At 35.5% G+C, this 24790-nt stretch overlaps 1 protein-coding gene and 1 pseudogene across 1 annotated transcript; one reads left to right on the forward strand and one right to left on the reverse strand.

The window, feature by feature from the left end:
- The first annotated feature begins 1930 nt into the window (after nt 1–1930).
- Nucleotides 1931–23097, forward strand: parp1 (poly (ADP-ribose) polymerase 1). Its single transcript, XM_067383203.1, has 23 exons — nt 1931–2164; nt 2681–2843; nt 2978–3093; nt 3192–3406; nt 12298–12379; nt 12749–12865; nt 13029–13205; nt 13294–13468; nt 14556–14696; nt 15174–15422; nt 16403–16468; nt 16578–16710; nt 17130–17325; nt 17907–18035; nt 18126–18209; nt 18344–18466; nt 18555–18683; nt 18772–18870; nt 19934–20086; nt 20304–20431; nt 20988–21049; nt 21148–21262; nt 22252–23097. The coding sequence occupies exons 1-23, from the start codon at nt 2042–2044 to the stop codon at nt 22331–22333; spliced, it is 3057 nt and encodes a 1018-aa protein (XP_067239304.1). The 5' UTR covers nt 1931–2041; the 3' UTR covers nt 22334–23097.
- LOC137018536 (adenosine receptor A1 pseudogene) lies at nt 8155–9279 on the reverse strand (annotated as a pseudogene).
- Nucleotides 23098–24790: the final 1693 nt, after the last annotated feature.

The following is a 24790-nucleotide window of genomic DNA, read 5'->3' on the forward strand; positions in this document are numbered from 1 at the left end:
TTTTAATTTGATTTGTAAAATGTGCTTTTATGCACGTTTTCGGTGCATTTACACCACTCTGACCAGCAGGCGTCACCAGCGTTTCGTTTCTCCCATCTATACATCTAGGAATGAAGAGGTTATCAAGTTAGAAGGAGTGAAAGTTATCATTAAAGGATTAGTTCACTTTCAAATTAAAATTCCCTGATAATTTACTCACCCCCATGTCATCCAAGATGTTTATGTCTTTCTTTCTTCAGTTGAAGAGAAATGGTTTTTGATGAAAACATTCCAAGATTTGTCACCATATAGTGGACTTCAATGGAGCCCAACGGAGGCAGTAATACACTTAGCAGTGCCTAAACTGCCAGAATAGAGGGTATGCTTTAACGTCACTTTCCCACCGAAAACACGCTCCCTGCCTCCCTCAGCTGGACTGAGTGGCAAAAGAACCTGCTGCATGACTGGATTTAATAGAGGAAACTGCTAAAACGCAAGTAAAACAAATGATTATACTAAAGGTTGGAATTGAAAGTGTTTCTTACAACTTGTCAAATAAACCTAATCCATGGATATTAACATGCAGCCTGGAGTCGTGTTTCCTGACATTTATATGTGCCTGATTTCGACAGCAGTGAAATACACAAAGCAAATTTGCCTGTGAATATTTTATATAACTACAATACAGGTAGGTTTAAATCCGAGTAATCACTTATATCAATGCTATATCGTCATATTGTCCAGCCCTAAAACATGTATAGTTTTATAGTAGCTATAGTTTTTGTCAGTGTTGTTTATTGAAAAACACCCAATTATGCATAATATAGATGGAAAATATTTAATTATTAAATTTGTCAACACAATATATAACTATACAATATATACGGTATGATTTTATCTCAAAATCCAACAATTTGACACAAAATGGTAACTGCAAATCCATGTTTCTCTGCTGGAGTCGAGTTGTTTCTGCGAATTGCAGTGATCCATTTGCTACTTTTTTCTGTAGCTTTCGGCAGTTTTTAAATATGTACCTACAGTCAATCACAAAGCTCTTTCCCATTTTGGATGTGTTTTTCACGACATTCACGCTGAAAACCAATGCTGCCGCTCAGTCTTTTGCCACTTAGCGGTCGGGACCGCAGTCGTAACAGTCGACTGTGGTCACATGCATACCCTCTACTTGCACTAGCATATTGTATATGTCAGTTTAGTTCATACTTTAACCTGTGGATGGCAGTAATACCCTTAGCAGCGTCTACACTGCCGGAATTCTAATAGAGAAGAAGAAGAGAGCTAGTTCAAGATGAGCATTTATGGTTAAAACGTATATCATTTTTATTTTATTTTTTAGAAAATGAGTGATGGTTTCTCTAGATAAGACCCTTATTTCTCGTCTGGGATCGCGTAGAATGCTTTGAAGCTGCATTAAAACTGTAATTTTGACCTTAAACCATTTAGGCTCCATTGAAGTCCACTATGTGGAGAAAAATCTTGGAATGTTTTCATCAAAAACCTTAATTTCTTTCCGACCGAAGAAAGAAAGACATGGACATCTTGGATGACATGGGCGTGAGTAAATTATCAGGAAATTTTAATTTGAAAGTGAACTAATCCTTTAACAACATACCACCACTGTTTCTTAACACTGTGGACGTACAAGTGTCGTGATGTTTAAAACATGTTAATAAAAATACATGGGCTGTGTCTGAAATCACCTCCTATACCCTTAAATAGGGCACTATTTGAAGCAGTGTCCGATACCATTGTGGACATTTTCATTCCTTTAAATGAACTATATTAATGGACTAATGTAGGGAATAGTGAATGAGGGAACGATTTCGGACACAGCAACCGTTGTCGAAAAGGTAGCTCGAGTTCGATTAACACTGTCTGCGCATATTCTCCAGAGGAATGTAGACTCGATTAGTTTGGGCTGGTATTCTGCGCGGGTGCTTCTGCACGCGGACTGAGTGCTATTACTCTTTGCATTGTAGTTTTTGGCCTGTCTGATCAGAATTAAACCCGAAAACGTCCACTTTTCACAATTATATCTTCAGAAATGGCTGACTCACAGGACGACAAGCTCTACAAAGCCGAATATGCGAAAAGTGGACGCGCCTCTTGCAAGAAATGCAAAGAAAACATTGCTAAGGACTCGCTGAGAATGGCCATTATGGTGCAGGTAATGAATTATGTGCAGCTTTGACCCAAAACTGCTATTAAACATCATTATTTTGCTGTAAATCCATTTGGTTTTGCAGGTATGCTCTTGAATGCATAGTGTTGTTAATGTAATTACATTACACGTTTGTATGACTATTTCGCAGGCCCAAGAGGAGTTTAAATGGTTCTCATGGAAACAGTGATTTCAAATGTAATGATTTGATAATGTAATGAAGCCCAAAAGAAACAATGAGTTTAAAATGACTGAATTTCACATCCCTCATAGCTGGATTCATGACTTAATTAACACAATGTTTACATTTTAGTATGATAGACTACTGTAACACAAGCAAAAGAGCTGTACAATACACAAAATATGTTTAGACATGATCTGTTTTACTTTAAATTCTCAACCAAAAAATGACCAGACTGCTGTGATGTTATGCTTGTATGTGCTTTCAGTTTCATTTTGCAGGGAACTAGTGTTTTACTCTGGATGTTTCTTAATCATCCGGCACCTGTCTGTCTCCCACAGTCTCCCATGTTTGATGGCAAAGTGCCTCACTGGCACCATTTTTCCTGCTTTTGGCTCCGGGCTGCAGTACAGTCACCCTCTGACATATCCGGATTTACTGACCTGCGATGGGATGACCAGGAGAAAGTGAAGAAAGCCATTGAGAGCGGAGGTGCTACTGGAGGTAATTTGTTAAAATAATGTTCCTTTTGAACTAAACACTGATTTAGTTTTGTTTGATTTGCCATATGGGCTGCAAAGCAGTTAGGCTTAAATCACTAATCTTAAATTAATTCATTAATCCTTGTTGCTTTGCAGGGAAAGGAGAACAGAAGGGAGCAGCTAAAGGGGAGAAGACACTGAATGACTTTGCAGTGGAGTACGCCAAATCCAACAGAAGCACCTGCAAGGGATGTGATCAAAAAATTGAAAAGGTACATCTTTATTGCATTACGTTTTGTTTAACAAATGATGCTTTTTAAACACAATAAGTTAGTTACAAGTTAATCTGTTCTTCCCTGCTGATGTTCAGGACCATATCCGTGTGTCAAAGAAGACCGTGGACCCAGAGAAACCTCAGCTTGGTCTGATAGATCGCTGGTACCATACTGGCTGCTTTGTGAGCCGCCGTGAAGAACTAGTGTTTAAACCAGAGTACAGTGCCGCCCAGCTCAAAGGTTTCGGAGCTCTACGAGATGAAGACAAGGAGGAGCTAAAGAAAAGACTTCCTGCAGTGAAGAATGAAGGGTGAGCGTTCGATATCTTTTTGCTGTCTGTGGTTTTTAGTAGGACTGCAGGATTAATCAGGATAAAACTGAAATCACAATATGGATTAGTTCTATTATCAAATCACAATTGCTGCAGTTTAATTAAATGCATATATATGTGCTGCGTGTTTCAGAGTGAAGTCCGTTTGTTTTCTTTTTCACATGTTTTCGGTGTCTCAGAGCAGCTCAGTTCGCAGTAAATGCTACCCCACACAAACTCACCTCTGTGCTGTGAGTTTAGGTTGCTTATAATGTGCAAAATTAATACAGGCATACATGTTACTATTGTATTTTTAAAGTTGTACTTTAAAATAAAATGATCTTGGATACCGTTTTTATATTACAGTGAAATATTTCAATAGTAATATTTCTTATTTTGTTTCACTTTAGTAAATATTTATAATCATAATCAAAATATATATAGCTGCAAGCAGCAGTTAAGGGTTCAAGCACAACAGAAGCAAAAAATGTAAGCTATAAGCAAATAAATAAACAAGTAAATAAATTTGCAGACAGTTTTAAGCAAAAAGGTTGAAAACCCATAAATACATTGATTTGTAATGAAATATAATTGCTTATAATATAATTTCATTAAAAAATTTTGACCTCAAGGAGGTGCTGCCTGACACGTTTTGAGTACCTTTAGGGCATGGTGCCAAAGACATACATGCCAATGCATCTGTAAAATACAGCAATATGCAAAACCATTGCAGTTACTTCTTTAGATCCTTTTTAGGGCCCAAGCACCGATGGTGTGAGGACCCAATTGTAATTGTTCATTTTTTCGCATTTTTAAGGGCCTAAGCATGCTCGAAAACTCATGAAACTTTGCACACGCATCAGAAGTGGTGGAAATTTACGTCTAATATGGGTCTCAGAGTTAGGTGTGGCAAAATGGCTAGATAGTGTCACCTACAAAATTTTAATTAAGCGCCCTTCGCTCTATGTTTCACATACTGGTATGAAATTCGGAAGACACATGTATCAGCCCAATACCTCCAAAAAAGCCCCTGAGTGCAAAATCTATAAACCCAAGAGGAAGTGAGATATTTTGAATTTTCTCTGCAAAAATTTAGCAGTTTTTGCCATTTCCATACATTGTACTTTAACTCCTCATAGAGATTTAACCAGAACAACATCATATTTGGTCAGTCTAATCTTAAGGCCTTAGAGATGTTAAATTGCGAAGATCTTGAGTTTTCATTGAAGGGTGTGTCTGTGGCAGCCTGGCAAAATCTGATGTTGCGCCATGAAAGAGGAAGTTGTTGTAACACAGACATACAATGTCTGATCTGTCCCCAAACTTCACATGTGTGATAAGAGTCCTGGCCTAAATACCTCTATATGCCAATATATTAAGTTAGTCATAGCGCCATCTGCTGGAAACAGGAAGTGGCATGCTCATAGGGCTGCACAACGATTAATCACGATTAATCGTTTGCAAAATAAAAGTCTGTTACGTAATATATGTGTGTGTTCTGTGTATAATTATGATGAATGTATATTTAAATACATGCACATACATGTATATATTTAAAGGTGCCCTCGAATTAAAAATTGAATTTATCTTGGCATAGTCAAATAACAAGAGTTCAGTACATGGAAATGACATACAGTGAGTCTCAAACATCATTGTTTCCTCCTTCTTATATAAATCTCATTTGTTTAAAAGACCTCCGAAGAACAGGCGAATCTCAACAAAACACCGACTGTTACGTAACAGTCGGGGTGTACGCCCCCAATATTTGCATTTGCCAGCTCATGTTCCCAACATTATGAAAGGCATTAGACAAGGGCAGCCAGTATTAACGTCTGGATGTACACAGGTGAATCAACAGACTAGGTAAGCAAGCAAGAACAATAGCGAAAAATGGCAGATGGAGTAATAATAACTGACATGATCCATGATGTCATGATATTTTTTGTGATATTTGTAAATTGTCTTTCTAAATGTTTCGTTAGCATGTTGCTAATGTACTGTTAAATGAGGTTAAAGTTACCATCGTTTCTTACTGTATTCACGGAGACAAGAGCCGTCGCTATTTTCATTTTTAAACACTTGCAGTCTGTATAATGCATAAACACAACTTCATTCTTTATAAATCTCTCCAACAGTGTAGCATTAGTCGTTAGCCACGTAGCACAGCCTCATTCATTCAGAATCAAATGTAAACAATATAACAGTACACAATACTCACATAATCCAACGCATGCATGCCGCATGAATGACGAACACTTTGTAAAGATCCATTTGAGGGTTATATTAGCTGTGCAAACTTTGTTTATGCACTGTTCAAGGCAAGCGCGAGTTCCGTGGGCGTGGAGTAGGAGAATTAAAGGGCCAGTAGCCCTGAATCGGCTCATTTATAATGATGCCCCAAAATAGGCAGTTAAAAAAATGAATAAAAAAAAAATCTCTGAGGTATTTTGAGCTGAAACTTCACAGACACATTCAGGGGACACCTTAGACTTATATTGCATCTTTTTAAAAAAAGTTCTAGGGCACCTTTAAGAAAAAAATATATTTATATATAAAATATTTATATTTACATGTAATATAAAATATATAAATAGGTAAATTTATTTATACATGTATGTGCATGTATTTATATATGCATAATTATTACAACACACATATATTACGTAACACAGACTTTTATTTTGCAAACGATTAATTGCGATTAATCGTTGTGCAGCCCTATATGCTTTGCACTATAATTCTCTCCCTGAAACACATTTGTATATGCCATGAAGTACCAAACATGCTAGAAACACGTGAACTCATGCAACACTTGGCTAAGTGCTAAAGTATGCGATTAACACCATGAAACAGGAAGTTGTTGTAACTCAGGCATACAATGTCCGATCTGCTCCAAACTTCACATGTTTGATATCAGTCTTGGCCTGAAGACATCTACATTGCAATATTCAGTCAGTTATAGTCAAAGCACCACCTGTTGGCAGCAGGATGTGTGGCACGTCGAAATGACTGCCATATTTCTCCTGTATTTACTCGCTTACATGCATGTCACCCACTATTTATTTTCCTGAGGCTACTGGGTGGCGGTGGTCCCAGGTGCGAGGGCCCTTTCATCGCTGCTTGCAGCTTTAATGTAATTTTGTATTTAAAAAGACGGCCATGTTTTTCCAGGTACACCAGTGTCATAATGGACATTGATAGCAACTGAGACAAAGACCCTGCATGTCAATTTGAAGTCAGTCAGCCAACGGTACTGTAGTTAGAGCCAATTTCATGTTTTGTTCAATTATAGTCCCACTGCTTTTTTTGTGTGTGTGTCCTGAAAATGCCCCCATACATAACAGTGTCAAATTTGGTGAAAATACATAATTTCTTTTCGTTTAGGAGTTATACAGATTTATATGTATGCACACATATAAAATGACCACACCTGACTTTGATTGCTTTTATTTGCCACTTGCTATCAAAAGTTTGACATTTGGCAATTTGGCAATTTGCAAATTAGCAACAACCTATGTTTCTATGTCTCTCGATTGGATGGTTGAACAGTTTCGAATATAACGATATAAGCAAAAGTTGTTTAAATGCTAAATCACAACATTGCACAAGCCATTAGGTGAAACCTAGAATGTATTAGTATGGTTGGATTTAGCAAGGATTCAGGAATATATGGAAATGCCAAATCTAAAGTTATAAGCAAGTGAATTTGACCCATACAAAGTTTCGTAGTGATGTGCTAATGCATTCATAAAATACAACATTTTACAGCAAAATTCAAAATGGCCGATGCCCAAGATGGGCGATATGGGAAAATTGGATATCATTTGACTTGGCATGCTGTCCCGAATCTAACTTTTATGGTTTTTGGACAAAATGTTCAGAAGTTATAAGCAATTTTTATTTTATTTTTAAATCTCCCGACTCTGAATGTAGCCTTAGGTCATGCTTGTGATGTCATGTATCAAGTTTGGTTTCAATACGAGAAATTTTCGTTTGTGCGTTATTCGAGAATGGTTGGGTTTGTCAAAAAGCCTTTGATAACTTTTTGCCAGCATGGACTGTAGATGATCTGATTTGATTTTCATGAAAATTGGACAAATTGGACAAACAGTCCAGGATGAGCAAAATTCAAAATGGCGGGAAAATTTTCATGATAGAAAATGACTTCATAGGGTGCTAGCCCTAATGCTTCAAAAGTTATTAGCATAAACGTGAGTGAAATTTTGGACAGGAAGTGGCGCTACGTGGATTGAGCTAGATGTTCCAAATTAGCTGTGGTTAATGTTGGGACTGTCCTCTATCAGTGTGCCAAATTTGATAATTTTCTTGCAAGTGGTTCTATTGGCTGCCATGGACTTCCTGAGCAGAAGAAGAAGAAAAAAACAGAAGAATAATAGTAAGAACGACAATAGGTGTCATTGCACCTTCAGTGCTTGACCCCTAATAATTATTTATATTTGATAGTATGAAGCTTTTTAGTTTAAATGACATTTTAAATCGCAATCACAAGTTTTATCAGAAGAATCTCAATTTGATCCACCCCAAATCATGCAGCCCTAGTCTTAAGTCGTACGTAAAAAATAGTATTTTCTCTCTCAAATTAAAGAATGTTTCTTTAGAAATATATGGACAAGAGTGACGCATACAAAATACAGGTCTGGTTTTACACATTCTTTTCAGTCTTTACTTTAGGACTAGACTAAGTGTTTAGCGTTCAGGGTCTTTGTGTGTTGTTGCGTCCCCCACCATCATGCTTCATCACCATCACTGATGCCCCTGCCACATAGAAAGATTGCCTTAAAGGCTTTTCTGAAGGTTTTCATCTTGTAGGCGTAGAGAAAAGGGTTAACAGCTGAGTTTGCGTGGGAGAGAATAATGGCTGTTAGTAGCAGTGGTAGGGGAACGGGACATGAGGGGCACAGCAGCAGGAAGCAGTTTATGATATGTAGTGGAATCCAGCAGACCGTGAAAAGGAAAAGGACCAGAAAGAGCGACGTGGCCATTTTCATCTCTTTCTTCATCTTCGCCGTTCCCTCTGTGTTGGTCGCGCCGCCCCGCTCTGCTGCAATCCTCCTCATCTGACGTTTGACCGTGACGAAGATCTGCGCGTAGATGAGGAACATCACCACCAGTGGGGTCAGGACGCAGGCGAAGAAGTTGAAGTAGACCATGTAGGTCATATCCACCACCAACACAAAGAAACAGTAGCCCGTCTCTGGCGGAGGCTTGTGCCAGCCCATCAGTGGCACCAGACCGATCAGGAAGGCCAGTGTCCAAGTGACACACAAGACCAGCACTGCGTTGCGAGGTGTCATGAGCCGGTGGTACTGGAAGGGCATAAAAATGGCTACATAACGCTCCACAGCGACCGCCAGCAAGCTGAAGATGGAACTCTGGGTTAACATGATGAGCACAGATAACATTAGCAAACACAGATACAGATTGTGCCGTGGAATTCCCAGGTCCGTCATAATGGCGCAAGGGATCGCCAGGGAACCCACGCATATATCTGCCACTGCTAGTGACACCAGGAAGTAATTGGTAACTGTTTGGAGCTTTCTGTTTAGTCCCACTGCAACACAAACCAGCAGGTTTCCCACTGTGGAGAGCAAGGCTATGACAAGCTCAGCTATCATGTAAGGCAGGTTTATGGATGCTAGGATATTGGGTGCAGCTGTTGTTGTTGTAGCTGTAGTTGTAGTAGTAGTAGAGACAGTTTGTGTAAGTTTACCTTGCGTAAGTGTGGACATGGTGGACAGACCATAGGTGAGCTGCACGAATGTGTTATTTTCATAAGAGGTGACATTCATAAAAGTCGTGTTGACGTAGAGCAGAGTCGGCGAGAAAGTGAAGTTGGCGATAGACTCATTCATTGTGACCTGTAGACATAAAACCAAGGAAGGAAGAAAAATGGATGATCGAAGGTCAGATATTAAGCTTTGTATAGACAAGTGACGGTATCAAATTTTCATGTTGTGATAATTGCTGAAGCTTTTATCATGGTAAACAGTATTATCACGATATTGAAATAAGTTGAAATAAAAGCGGTTTCATAGTATAACAGGTTTAAGGTTTTACTCTAAACATTTAAATACAACAACGCAAAACACAAAAATGAATTAAATGTTTCAAACAGATTAAAGTGCAAAAGAATTATAAAGAACAACAGGTAACACTACAATAAGGTCTCAATTTCATGTTAATAGGCTATTTATTTTTAAACCTTAAAAATAAATAGCCTATTAAGTCTTTAAGTGTTAAGTATTTGGTGCTGTGATCAACAACATTGCAAATGCAAAAAACTGAATGGCTGTTTGAAGCATTTCAAATACTCTAGTAGTGCAGCTGCGGGGTAACCGCTGCATTTCTGCTGTTCCATCAGCGCACTCTGCTGTCAGAGGGTGAATGTGCAATTTTATTCAGCACATCACCTTCACTCATTCTACCATGTGTTTCTCATGCACATTGGGCTTGTTTACATCTGAGTGTGCGTGTCCCTTTGACGCAGCATACAGCGGTGTTGTGCATTTTATACGGTTAATGGGGAAAGTATTCTTAAAATGTACTATAAAAATTTGAATAATTCGTAATAAATAATCATTCACAGTATTTTGAAGTGCCCATGATAACAATCTTGTGCGTATTTATTATCGTGATATATCGTATTACCGAATATCGGCACATGTCTAGCTTTGTATTAAAATGATTTGTCTGATTGCCTTTACCATGCCTTTGAATGAGGAATTGACCTTCTGAATAAACCATCAAGTCACCATCAAAAAAATCTAGAACTGAAATCATGAATTTAAATGGTCAAATACATACAAAATTGTCAAAATGCCTCTCTTGCCAAGTATTCGGGTAAATACAGTAAGTTTTGGAACGTACATAGTTGAGAGAATTACACTTGTTGTGTAACAGTATATTGGATCTGTGCATAAACTCTTAAAGTGACAGCAGCCTAATAAACCTGCTTTCAGTCATGTTAATAAAAGAACAAAAGTCAAAGAAAATCCCTTGCTGCTTTTAAATAAATAACTTTTGTAACTCCTATTGTAAGCATTAATCTAAATTACATTTTTACAATGAAGATTATCCAGTGTTATTTTACATTTGATTGCTTTAATTTCTGTTGTATTTACCTGAATACTACTGTTAGACCCACCTGGAAAACTTAGAGCCATGTTTATTTCTTTTATCTCTTTATTCTATTGTATTTATTTGTGCTATTGTTTGCAGTTTGTTTATTTGTTCTTATTTTATTTATTTATAACGGTTCAAATAAAACTTATTCTGTGTAAGCTATTGCAACAAAATTATCTAAAAATTATGAGAGAACAAATTATCTGTATGGTGGTATATATGGCAGTTTTCCCTGTGATATTGAAAATGGTATCAAATACCAATATTTTTTTAAGGTATCATATTGAAGTTGGAAATTCCAGTATCGTGACAACACTAACGACACAAACACACACATTTATACAGTCAAGCCAAAATTTATTCAGACACCTTGAACATTTCATTCATTAATACAGTTTATTCACTATAGTTTAAAAAAAAAAGGTTATAAAATATGACAAGATCTCAGAGTTAAACTGTGTCGGAAAAAAATAATCTTATGTCAGATAACACTTAAGCAAAACATGGTCAGGTCAAAGTTTCTGAATCATTTTTATAGCTTTTATAAATTTTACTGGTAGTCTACTGTATGAAGAATTTTAGGGTATAATATGACACAGTTTACTTTATTTTTCTCTCCTCCCTTACATAAATGAACTATAGTGTCCTGCACCCACTAGTAAAAATATATATAAAAAATGTCTGAATAATTTTTGGTTTGACTGTATATAAACATATTAAATGTGTTAAAGTAAAACAAATAATATAATTTAAAATTGTGAAATATGAAATAATAAATTACAAAATGTCTTTTTAAAAGTAAATATTATTGATGTACATACCAAGTCTCTGTCGCGTATGCTTCGTATATTATTGCTTTGAGATGTCACTCGTTCGTTGTTTGCCTATGTTCTGCCGATGCATTTGACTTCTTTGGATATACTTAGAAATGTTCCATCCATTAGCGAAAGATGCCTCATCTATATTAATTTATTTTCTCTCTCCCTGTGTTGTATTTCACCCGTCACTGTGATATGGGCTTTTATAAGCCTTTCATTCTAATGGGAAAAATGCTCTTGTTTGTGTTTTTCCCGCTATGGGTCATCATTATCGTTACCCAAATGGTCGTTAATTACATTATAGAGGGGAAGTAGGCGCGGTGGTGATGTTGAGATCAGCTTGTTTGTCATGAGGTGATTAATTAATGATCTGCATTATGATGGCCATCGGATAGAGGAGCCTGTCCAGACATGACTGTGACTCAGAGGACTGATAATCTTCTAATGAGGTCCACTGATAGATGAGCCACTACACAAGCTCAGAGGTGACCAAATTCTCTGTTGGATTAACTCAAATCCACAAGGTGGAAACGTTTTCACCATTTGGATCAGGTGATCAGATCATGGATTTTTTTTTTACAAGTTTACAATGAGAATATCCCATTTACATCAGTATAAAGGAGCAGTGTAGCAGTTCTTCATTTAATATTTATATTTTATGTATTTCAGCTTTATTTAAATTAACAAAAGCGTCTTTGTAATTAGGAATAGCATCATTATGCAGAAGTATTTAACAGATGAATGCTGCAGTTGACCTTTTAGAAATTGATTCTAATTGATTTGAATTGAAAATTGTTTGCAGCATATTTAAGTAATGTCCTTATTTCAAAAGGGCATCACTAGAATATACAATGTTATTTCATAAAGTGTTTTTAGGCTTGCGCATCTGGTCATCTTTGTTTGTTCTTATGAATGTCCTTTCTTTCTCAGGAAGAGAAAGGCAGATGATGTTGATGGAGGAGTCTCTAAGAAACAGAAGAAAGAAGATGAAAAACTGCAGCTGAAACTGAAGGTATGAGATGTGTTCTGTTATCATCTGTAACCTGGTATGGATTATTGTGGATTATTTTTATCTAGTAACAAATGAATTTACACCAATATAATGTAGTTCACACTTTGCTTGTAACCTTTTAAACATTCAAAACCCTATTTGTTTTTCTTATCCTAACATGATTATATAGTTAGTTGCATTTTATTATTTGCATTTAGCACTCTTTTCCCCGCTGTCACAATATCAATTTCATTACATCAATTGTGGCATCTTTAAAAATTAGACTAGCATTGGCTCCCAACATTTAACTGATTGCTCTTTGTTTTTCTTTAAATATTAGAAAATATATCAGTCTAAAAATGTTTTTGTCTGGTTCTTGGTGTATTCTAGGAGCAAAGCCAGCTGATCTGGGGAATTAAAGACAAGCTAAAGAAGTTCTGCTCCATCAATGACATGAAGGAACTGCTTATTGCTAACAATCAGGAAGTTCCCTCTGGGGAGTCAAATGTAAGTGTGCAATACAGACAAACATGCAGATTTGATCTGATGCTCACTGTTTGACTGGCAATTTCAATAGCAGCATCAAAAGACTGATATCAAGTAGAATCTTTGACTATTTTCACTATAGCTTTATGACTTTGTGTACCATTTCTTTAATAAAAATTGACAGGTTGTGGACCATCTATCAGATTGCATGGCGTTTGGGTCCCTGAAGCCTTGTGAGACTTGCAAAGGGCAACTTGTGTTTAAGAGCGATGCATACTACTGTACTGGAGACATCTCTGCATGGACCAAGTGTGTATTCAAGACTCAGACACCTGATCGCAAAGACTGGGTCACTCCTAAGGTTAGTAGATCTGTAGTCTTTAATTTTCAGCACTTAATCATCCTAATCCTATCATGTCCTGACTTCTGACAATGTTATTCTTCCTCAGGAGTTCAGTGAGATTCCGTTTCTGAAGAAGTTTAAGTTCAAACGGCAGGACCGTGTGTTTCCCAAAGATGCCCCACCTGCGGCCTCTACCCCCTCTTCTGCCACGGCTACTGCGACCTCAGCCGCACCGAGCATGTCCGCTTCCTCCAGTAACAACCTCACAGAGGTGCCTGCAGGTCAGTGAGAAATACTGATGTATGTTTAGTGGTCGATCAGTACGTGTCTTTCAACAGCAGATGCCCACACAAATAATGATAGCATATCAGATGTACCCAAAATTATTTTTGTATTATTCATATGCTAGTGTAGTATGTTTTGAGTTAGCTTTAACTTTTCAGTTTTCATTTTAATTTTGTGTGTTTGTCATCATTTTACATTATTTTATTTTGTTAAAATTCCAATTTAGCTTTATTTTTATTTCAGTTTTAGTAATTTTAGTACCAGTATTATTATTATTGTAACTAAAACCAAAAAAAAAAAAAAAACGTTGTTACTTCAATTTAAATATAACTTTAAAAAAAATTTAACTTGTTTTATTTCAGCTAGTTGCCAGGGCAAAATTCCTGGTTTTCATTTAGTTTAACTTGGTGTACTAAAATAACTAAAACATATTTTAAAAAAGGAAAAAAATAACTAATTAAAAAATACAACATTTTTACACAAAAAAAATGAACTAAAATGAAATACGAAAATATAAAATTAAAAACTAATTCAGAATATTCATGAAAAATACAATACTATATCAATGATACTAAAATGACACTTTTTAGCACTTAAACTTAAAAATTACTAAGTTTATAAAATATTTTATTTTTGTTAATTGGCAAAGGCAGAATTTCTAATTTTCATTTCCATTTTTCATCTAATATTTATATTTCATCTAATATTTAATTTCAGCTTTATTTCAATTAGTGAAAACTGTTTTCAATAGTTATAGTTTGTTAACAATAATACTGACAAATATTGCTGAAATTAAATGAACACTACATTTATTTTGTTATTTAGTTAAACTGATAGTTCACATAACAATGAATTTACATCTTGATATTGACATTTTGAATGTCTTATGTAATGCCCCAAAATGCACACAAATATATGTGGATGAAAACCCGGCTGATCTCAAACAATCGGCTTTTGTCTATCGCTTTTATTATTTGTTATTCTCTCAGGAACTGATCATTTGGCAAGCAGGTTAAGGATTACTATGCTCTTTCAATTTTAATAGGTATAAACTGAATGTTTTTGTCTCAATGTATTCTCTAGATAAGCCTCTGACAGGACTGAAGCTGCTGGCTGTGGGAAAACTTCGAAAGAACAAAGATGAGCTGAAAAATGCAGTGGAAGAACTGGGAGGAAAAATCACAGGCACCGCCAGCAAAGCTGCTCTCTGCCTCAGCAGCAAGAGTGAGTGACGCTCTGTAGCTCTTTTCCAAACTCTTGTGAACTTCCTTGCTATGTAGACAGATTTTGTTTAGCTAAAGTAAACTAAAGTAAGTTATACCCAGTACTCTCTTAAAAATGAAGGTTCTTTATTGGCATTGATGGTTCCATAAAGAACCTTTAACATCCATGGAACTTTCCATTGCACAAAAAGTTCTGTACAGTAGAAAAAGGTTCTTTGGAAAACCAAAAATGGTGGTTCTATTGCATCGCTCCGAAAACTCCCATTTGGAACCTTTAAGAGTGTATGATACAAAATGAGGTGTGCGTGTTAACTAGGTGTCCCATATAGGCCAGTATGTTCTCACAGGAATCGGTGGTCTGCTTCTACTTGCAGATTAATACATTTGTCCCTTCTGATTTTGTGCCAGCTTATTTATTTTTTGGCGTGTGTCACATCCAAACTCCTTAATAACCTGCTCTGTTCCTCTTGTGTCTCAGAGGAGATTGAAAAAATGAGCAAGAAGATGGAGGAGGTGAGGGATGCAGGTGTGCGTGTGGTGGCAGAGGACTTCCTCACTGACGTCAAGGAGTCCGGCAAGGCCCTTCAGGAGCTCATCTCCCTGCACGCCATCTCCCCTTGGGGTGCTGAAGTTAAAGTCGAGGCCCAGGCCCAGGCTGCAACCGCGGCCTCCAAATCCACTGGAGCTCATTCCTCAAAGAGTACCGGCAGAGTCAAAGAGGAAGAAGGTTAGAGAGATAGTTTAATTTTCCTGCAAAACATCTTATGAAGCAAGTTTTTGCATGAGATTTTATTTTTATTATTTAATTATATTCACAACACTTTTAACTTCAGTAGTAAAAAATATTTCAGATTGAAACTAAATATGGAAATGATTTTGGGTAGGATTTGATCAAAGGGTTAGTTCTCCCAAAAATGAACATTCTGTCATTAAAGGGATAGTTCACCCAAAAATGAAAATTTGATGTTTATCTGCTTACCCCCAGTGCATCCAAGATGTAGGTGACATTTTTTCTTCAGTCGATCACAAATGATGATTTTTAACTGCAACCGCTGCCCTCTGTCATTCAAATAATTGCAGTAGATGGGAACTTCATCTATAAGAGTGAATAAACCTTGCTTAGACAAATCCAAATGAAACCCTGCGGCTCGTGACGTCACATTAATGTCCTAAGACACGAAACGATCGGTTTCTGTGAGAAACCGAAAAGTATTTATATCATTTTTTACCTCTAATACACCACTATGTCCTACTCCGTTCATGACTCCTTTAGTGATGTCTGATCGCGCTCTGTCAATGGCAGTGATGTCTCGCGCATATACTTCAATGAGTGTCAGACATCACTGCCGTAAATTTTTTTAACAAAAAGCATGAATAAAACGTTTTTGTTTTGTTCTTTTTTTATAGCAGAAACTGTGTTCTTTCTTTTGATATATTGCATGTTCAGATATTTATACAACAAAATATTCTGGGGGCAACTTAAAAAAAAAAAAAACGCTAGCGGGGAAAGAGTTCATTATATATCCAGGAACATTAATTAAGAAATAAACAGGGTTTAATTTGATTTGAAGTTTGTATTTTTATTATTATTATTTAGTTCCATTTATATGCATGCACAAATGCACTGTCAGAAAGTTTTCAGAAACACACCTACATGATTTTCAGCATATACTTTTTACTGAATAATACTGTCTCTTACTCCTCCAGGTGAAAGCAAATCAAAGAAAATGAAACTGACAGTGAAAGGAGGGGCAGCAGTAGATCCTGCATCAGGTGAGACTGAGTCTTTTTTTCCCCCATAACTCATTCACACAACAGTCTATATACTATATTTGGATATGTATTGATTGTGCAATGCCTTAATCATGATTTAATTGCTCAGGTCTGGAAAACTGTGCTCACGTTCTGGATCAGAACGGGAAGATTTACAGCGCCACACTGGGTCTCGTGGACATTGTTAGAGGGACAAACTCGTACTACAAATTACAGCTGCTGGAGGATGACGTCCAGAAACGGTAAGCCTAATCCATTTTTGTAATTTTTTTTTTATTTATTATTTTTTATATGGATTACTGTTAAAAAAACATAATTTCATCCCAAACACATCACTATTTTGTTCTACATCATACAACCAATTTAAAAGTAATCTATAGTAATTTCATACGAGTTTCTTAGACTTAATTGTAAGTGCTTTGCAAGCAGCATTTTTATCCAACACCTGCTTCAAAACCTTAAAATGTATGTATATTTATGCATATTTCCCATAAGGTATTTCTCTTATGAAAGTGTGAGTTTAGGGTAGAATAAATGTAGGTTCATCAATGCCAGCTTTTTGTAATGTGCACTTATTATTAGGGAAATACCTTTTTAATTATTTTATATCAGCAACTGCACCAATTTCCACTTTTCTTGAGCATGCTTGTTGCTTTTTCAGATACTGGGTGTTCAGGTCATGGGGTCGAGTCGGCACCACCATTGGGGGAAACAAATTGGACAAGTTTTACGATAAGAACTCGGCTATGGATAATTTCTGCAGCGTGTATGAGGAAAAAACTGGGAATTCTTGGGCCTCAAGCAACTTCACAAAATACCCCAATAAGTTTTACCCTCTCGAGATTGACTACGGACAGGTAAGAACTGGGACAACATGTAGCCAGAGAATTGTTGAGGGACATTTCATTGCCAGAACTGTGCATACATCTTTGTGAATATTACTGTTTTAGTAGTGCTTGTTAATGTGAATTAAAAGTCAGAAAGAATGAACTAGATTTTTGGACCCTGTTTTCAGTAAAAAAAAAATCTACAAATGTTATCATGATGTAGTGTTACAGTCCTAAAAGTGTGTGAGATATATGGGAAAGAGGCCAAGTATATTTTACAAAAGTAGTTTTGGGACAAATCTAACAGAGATCAAACAAATCTGCATAACATCATGAAGCCTCATGGCTCAAAATGGACCCAAATACAAAGGTTGTAAATTTTTTTTAATGGTTATATCTTTTAAAAAAAAACTTTTTTTATTATAATATAATATAATATAAAATGTGTATTTTGGTAGTTTTAACACATTACCAAACTGTGGTTCCCATACTAAAACGTTTTTAGAGAATATGTATTTCTTCCAGGTCAAAACAGACCCAATTGCGTTATAAGGGTAAACAAGTTGATTATAATCTTAAATTATGGACCTTTTCCACATATATTTATCCAGGATGAGGAGGCTGTGAAGAAGTTGACTGCAAGTGCAGGCGCCAAATCTCAGTTGGCCAAACCCATCCAAGACCTCATCCGAATGATCTTTGATGTAGAAAGCATGAAGAAAGCCATGGTTGAATTTGAGGTGAACTTCCCTTTTTTTTTATAGCAAAATAAGAAACGCAATATCTGTGGTCATAGATATGACTGTAACTGGGTGTAATTTCTCCTACAGATTGACTTGCAGAAGATGCCATTAGGAAAACTAAGCAAGCGACAGATCCAAAGTGCCTATTCCCTTCTGAGCGAGGTCCAACAGGTTAGTCTTAGTGGTTCCGAAACCATATTTTTGTAGTAAAAGCCCAGTTTTTTCGTAAAAGGAAAAAAAAAAAATAGAATCAAATATGCACTCCTTTATTTTAACTTCCTGTTCGCTCTCATTTATTTCTGTAGGCTGTGGCAGATAGCGCTTCAGAAGCACTGATCTTAGACCTGTCCAATCGCTTCTACACACTGATACCTCACGACTTCGGTATGAAGAAACCACCGCTGTTGAGTAATGTTGATTACATACAGGTAATTGCTTGGGCAACTTTTGAAGAAAATGTCACGGCAACAGTCTTGTTGTGATGTATTACTTAAACCTGTTGCATATTCATTATAGCAAAAGGTGCAGATGCTGGACAACCTGTTGGACATCGAGGTGGCCTACAGCCTGCTACGGGGAGGAGTGGAGGACAATAAGAAAGATCCCATTGACCTTAACTATGAGAAACTCAAAACCAAAATTGAGGTAACATTTCTTTTTAAGTGAATTTTCCTTCGCCGCTACCATGATAAAATCATGCCTGTAGTGTTTGATGCCGATTTTGTGTTTATAGGTGGTCGACAAGTCATCAAATGAGGCTCAGCTTATCCTACAATATGTGAAGAACACACACGCTGCTACTCACAACACCTACACACTGGAAGTTGAGGAGGTGAGATTAACTACTGTACCCTTTGATACGCAAATTTCTGAGGCCTTTAAACTTTGCTGAAAACCCTGTTTTACACAATCTACTACATACCTTCTGTCGTCCGATTAATAGTTTATACTTTTTAACAAGTAACTTTTTTCCTTGTCTTTTTGCTGTGAAGTCTTTAATGATTTTTGTAAAGTAAACATAAGAATAATTTGGTAACACTTTACAATAAGGTCTCATTTGTTAACATTAGTTGATGTATTAACGAACATGAACTAACAATGAGCAATACATTTGTTACCATAGTTATTAATCTTTGTTAATTTTAGTTAATAAAAATCCAGCTGTTCACTGTTTGTTCATGTTAGTTCACAGTGCATTAACTAATGTTAACAAATACAGCTTTTAATTTTAATAATGTATGAGTAAATGTTGAAATTAACATTAACTAAGATCAATAAATGCTGTAGAAGTGCAGTTCTTTCTTAGTTCATGTTAACCAAATTAAATGGCTAATGATGACTAATGAAACCTTATTGCAAAGTGTTACCAATAATTTTTATATTGTTAGTAATATTTCAATATAGACACTTACTAAGTAAAACATGTTAGGTTTACTTGATTATCCATATATAATTTTTTTGAAAAATCAAACTAAAATGTGAGTATCAAATGAGTTATGAGGCTTTTGAACTTTTTTTGTACGTCTCTCAATCATCATTGCATTAATTATTATCTTACAAGGATATTATTAGGTGTCAACTGATATTGATATGCATTTTATGTAAGTAGTCTGTTATACTGAAAAGATCTCATTGATTTATATTACAATTATATTACAATTTATTTTAATATCAGCATTTTTACCAAATTTCATATTTTTGCTCAGTTTTGCTCAAATCATGCATACTTTTTTTGTTTTGTCTAAAGGGTTAGAAAAACTAAAAAAAAATTACATTTTTTTTCTTCATATGTCAGACTTTAACAGGGTTAACTAGTGCATTAATTATTGTTTCATTAATGCACTGAGCAAAATAACATACTATTATCCCTAACCACTGTGTTTTTGTTTCATTAGATCTTTAAGATTGACAGGGAGGGTGAGTACCAGCGTTTCCGGCCCTTCAAAGAATTACCCAACCGGCAGTTGTTGTGGCACGGCTCCCGCACCACCAACTACGCAGGTATCCTGTCTCAGGGTCTGCGTATCGCTCCTCCTGAGGCTCCAGTGGTAAGTTTCTGCACCCTCCAGTGCCATCAGCTGCCTCTCTCTGGAAAAATGAGGATACAAAAACCTTCTTGATTTATGACTCAATTAGAGCTGTTTCTTTCTTAATTTATGCATAATTTATGATACTTGTTTTGCTTTCATATAAAAACACATTTCCAGCACACATTGCTATTCTACTGTACTGATATCTATACTGATTATGTGATCTTTAATACAGACAGGTTACATGTTTGGCAAAGGTGTTTACTTTGCTGACATGGTGTCGAAGAGTGCAAACTACTGCCACACGTCCCAGGCTGATCCCGTTGGCCTCATTCTGTTAGGAGAGGTTGCCCTTGGAAACATGTGAGATATGCTCTTTTTGTCCTAGTTTGATTTAAGTCTCCATGAGTAAATATGTTATCAATGTCAGAGTTTAATAAGTTAATACACTATTGTTCAAAAGTTTGGGGATTTTTTTTATTGATTTTGAAACATGCCTCTTCTGCTCACCAAGCATTTATTTGATCAAAAATACAGTAAAAACAGTAATGTTATGAAATGTGATTATTTTTTACAATACAAATTTTTTATTTGAATATATTAAAAATGTAATTTTTTTTTCTGTGATACAAAGCTGAATTTTCAGCATCATTTTTGTGTGAACTTGATACGTTTTGTTCAGGATTCTTTGATGAATAGAAAGTTCAAAAGAACAGTGTTTAATTGAAATAGAAATCTTTTGTCACATTATAAATGTCCTTATTGTCAATTTAATGCATTCTTGTTCAAAAGTATTATTTCAGTAGTGTTTGTCACCATTTGGAAATTAGGAAGGCAACAATTATTTGCAAAATTAAGCCATTTCATGATTCATTGTTGTCATCATTGCTTCAATTCTGATTTTTATTCTACTCTAAAGGCATGAACTGAAGAAGGCCTCACACATTACAAAGTTACCAAAGGGTAAACACAGTGTAAAAGGTAAGGTGCCTCTTTATTAGGAAAGAGATCTTATTTTGTTGTAGTTCTGTGTTTTTTGTTTCTGACAAATGTTGTTAACATGTTTTTGCTATCTGAAGGTTTGGGAAGAACTGCTCCAGACCCAAGAGCTACTGTATCTCTGAATGGAGTGGACGTTCCCCTGGGCAAAGGCACCAACACAAACATTGATGACACAAGTCTGCTCTACAACGAGTATCCTTTAGATTTCTGCATTATTTGTTGTCTTTCATCTGTTGTTTTACATAAATGTGCATCTGAAATATATTTATCATTGTGTCTATTTTATACTGAGTGCAAATAGCCCATCTTTTATCTGCAGATGCCATTTACACTAACTCCGCCCACCATTGTCTGATTAAGCCAGACAAAATAATAAAAGAAATCCTGCTCGTAACAGCGTAAGGCGGGCGGCACTAGCTTTTGACGTGATCAACCAGAGTTCAAATCCATTTTTTTCAAACTCATTCTTCTCCCTTTTCCCATCACACATCAGCTCAGACAGGATTTTTTTAATTAAAAATTAAGAAAATATTTGAGTAGTGGAACTAAAGTGCCTATTTAAAGGATTAGTTCACTTAAGAATTCAAATTTCCTGATAATTTACTCTCCCCCAAGATGTTTGTCTTTCTTTCTTAAGTTGAAAAGAAATAAAGGTTTTTGAGGAAAACATTCCAGGATTTTTCTCCATATAGTGGACTTCAGTTGGGTTCAACGGGTTGAAGGTCCAAATTGCAGTTTAATGCAGCTTCATAGGGCTCTACATGATCCCAGATGAGGAATAAGGGTCTTATCTGGTGAAATGATCGGTCATTTTCTAAAAAAAAATTAAATAAAATAAAAAATGTATATTGTTTTTAACCACAAATTCTCATCCTGCTCTGCGATGCACCAGGCATTGCGTAATCATGTTGGAAAGGTCGCAAGTGACGTAGGCGGAAGTGCTGCAGTACGCTATGCGTAGCACATCTCATAGCGTGAATAAAGTGTTTAATGTGTAGTGTTAGGAGTATAAATGGGGTCTATAAACTGTTTACACTTAGTGTAAAGAAAATACTGCTATTTTCACTTGCATAAATATTCAGGGTAAATATCATCGATCGCTTTTAGAAACTGCCTATATTCATATAACTTCACATTCATCATCTTCCACTGTGTTTCCCTTGACTCAAACTTTCCTTCAGGTACATTGTGTATGATATTGCTCAGGTTAACCTGAAATACCTGCTGAAGATTCGCTTCAACTATCAAACCTCTCTCTGGTGAGACAGCGGGTGAGATCTGTCCATTTGGATGGGCTTTTGGATGCCACTGAAGCCCACTGCTACAGCTTTAGCACCAAGACCAAGCAGCATATGGGTTGACAAACAATTAAATCAGTTCTCTAGCGCTTTGGCAGCACATTCTCAGTTGCTCTAGTCTGTTAGTTTGGAGCAAGTTAAGTGGCTAAATCTAAATCTTCATTTGCAGTCACAAATTGTATCACTGCATTGTTGCAAATGTTGCAGGCTTTGGTATATATTCGCAGAAATTATTGGACTTATCTGTGGAGATCTTTCTTGTAAGCTACCAACAGTAATAGGTAGACAGTCTTCCATTGTTTCATAGACTTTTTCTTTGTTTTAATAGTTTTGCTAAACCTGGAATCAGGTTAACTGTAACACATCTAGTGTACATGTTTTTGGTTTTCTTCTCACTATATAAAAGAGAAAATGTACAGTTTTAGAAAAAAAAAATGTTGTAAGCTAGGATATAGCCTTCCGTAAGTGAGTAACCTTTTACTAGAATTGCCAATGTATGGACAAATATTTTGTATGTTAAATGTGAACTATCCCAGTTTTGCTTTTCAGTTTTCTGTCCCATGCAGAAACGTACTTTGGCCAACTAAAATGGCAATGAAAAGCTAAGAGCAAATGCTGCTGCTGTACTCACACACCTGTAATTTTTATTTTTTTTGTAAACGTTGCTCCACAATTTTTGTGGACAAGAAGCTGTTCGTGCCCTGACAAACGTCTTTGCATCATAAATAAAACGGGTTTTGGCTTATTTTGTTTGAAGCTCATTTATTTCTGTCATACACTTCCATAATAAAAAGAAAAGAAATAAGAATAAATAGATTGTTTTTGTTTTTAATAAAATTGATTTTAACTAAAATGTACCAGACTAACCTTTTTCTGTACATTATAATTGCTATTGCTCAGTATTTGCATACACAGCATCAGTTCTGAGCATCTGAATAACATGAAATGTTATTTTGGGTTTACTATATATATAATATATATATATATAGTATATATATATATATATATATTACTACCAGTCAAAAGTTTGGGATCGGTAAGATTTTTAATGTTTTTAAAAGAAGTTTCGTCTGCTCACCAAGGCTGCATTTATTTAATTAATAATACAGAAAAAACGGTAATATTGTGAAAAAGTATTACAATTTAAAATAACTGTTTTCTGTTTGAATATATTTTATAATTTATTCCTGTGATAAACACAATTTTCAGCATCATTACTCCAGTCTTCAGTGTCACATGATCCTTTACAAAATCATTCTAATATGCTGATTTATGATTATTATCAGTGTTAAACAGTTGTGTACTTTTTTTTTTCAGGATTCCTTGATGAATAGAAAGTTCAAAAGAACAGCATTTATCTGAAATACAAAGCTTTTGTAAAATTATACACTCGTTCAGAAGTTTGGGGTCAGTAAGAATTTTTATAACATTTATAATGTTACAAAAGATTGTTTTTCAAATAAATGCTGTTCTTTTGAACTTTCTATCCATCAAATAATCCTGAATATATATATATATATATATATTGTACACAATAAATGTTTATTGAGCAGCAAATCAGCATATTAGAGTGATTTCTGAAGGATCATGTGACACTGAAGACTGGAGTAATGATGGTGAAAATTCAGATTTGATCACAGGAATAAATTACTTTATAAAATATAAAAACAGAAAGCAGTTATTTTAAATTGTAATAATATTTCACAATTTTACTGTTTTACTGTATTTTTAATTAAATAAATATAGCCTTGGTGAGCAGAAGAAACTTATTTTAAAAACATTAAAAATCATACCGTGTCCAAACTTTTTACTGGTAGTCAAATATATAACTTAAATCAAATGTCATCTTGAGGCCCTCTAATCAATGTGTCCCGGTCCCCTGGTTGAGAATTGCTGAACTATGGCAAATTCTCCTAATGCTTAGTCCTATGGGGATCAGATTCCAAAGCCAAACCTTTTCAAACCTCACAGGTGAAAAAAATACTATAGTAATTTATAGTAAATACTATAGTGTTTTTGAACCATACTATAGTAAAGTACTTGAATTAATTTGTTGTGGTAATATTATAGTTGCTGTGGTAATATAACAACTATAATAATATAAACAAATTACTTTACCCAATACTGTACTGTAAGTTTTCTTTAATCTATAGGGTATTGGTGGATCCAAAATGGTCAATATTAATATTTATTTATATTTATGTTAATCATTTATGGTTTATTATTTATCAATTTTACTTTTGATTTTATATATTTACGTACTCCTACTTTATATATTAATTCTCATTATATTTTCAAGTATTTACTTGTTATTGTACCCTTATGGTTATTCTTCGGGTGTCTTTAAGAGTGTGTATGCTTGTTATATTTAATTGTTCTTCAAGTGTTCCAATGTGACAGGTCATGTTGACACGATTGTGCA

The sequence above is a fragment of the Chanodichthys erythropterus genome, chromosome 4 (genome assembly GCF_024489055.1).
Source record: "Chanodichthys erythropterus isolate Z2021 chromosome 4, ASM2448905v1, whole genome shotgun sequence".
In the NCBI taxonomy this organism is placed as follows: Eukaryota; Metazoa; Chordata; class Actinopteri; order Cypriniformes; family Xenocyprididae; genus Chanodichthys; species Chanodichthys erythropterus.

Bases quoted from the DNA above. Each gene is read 5' to 3' on its own strand.
- parp1 (XM_067383203.1), top strand. From the start codon at position 2,042: ATGGCTGACTCACAGGACGACAAGCTCTACAAAGCCGAATATGCGAAA. The intron at 2,844-2,977 runs GTAATTTGTTAA...GTTGCTTTGCAG, and splicing joins GAGCGGAGGTGCTACTGGAG to GGAAAGGAGAACAGAAGGGA. The intron at 17,326-17,906 runs GTAAGAACTGGG...ATATTTATCCAG, and splicing joins TCGAGATTGACTACGGACAG to GATGAGGAGGCTGTGAAGAA.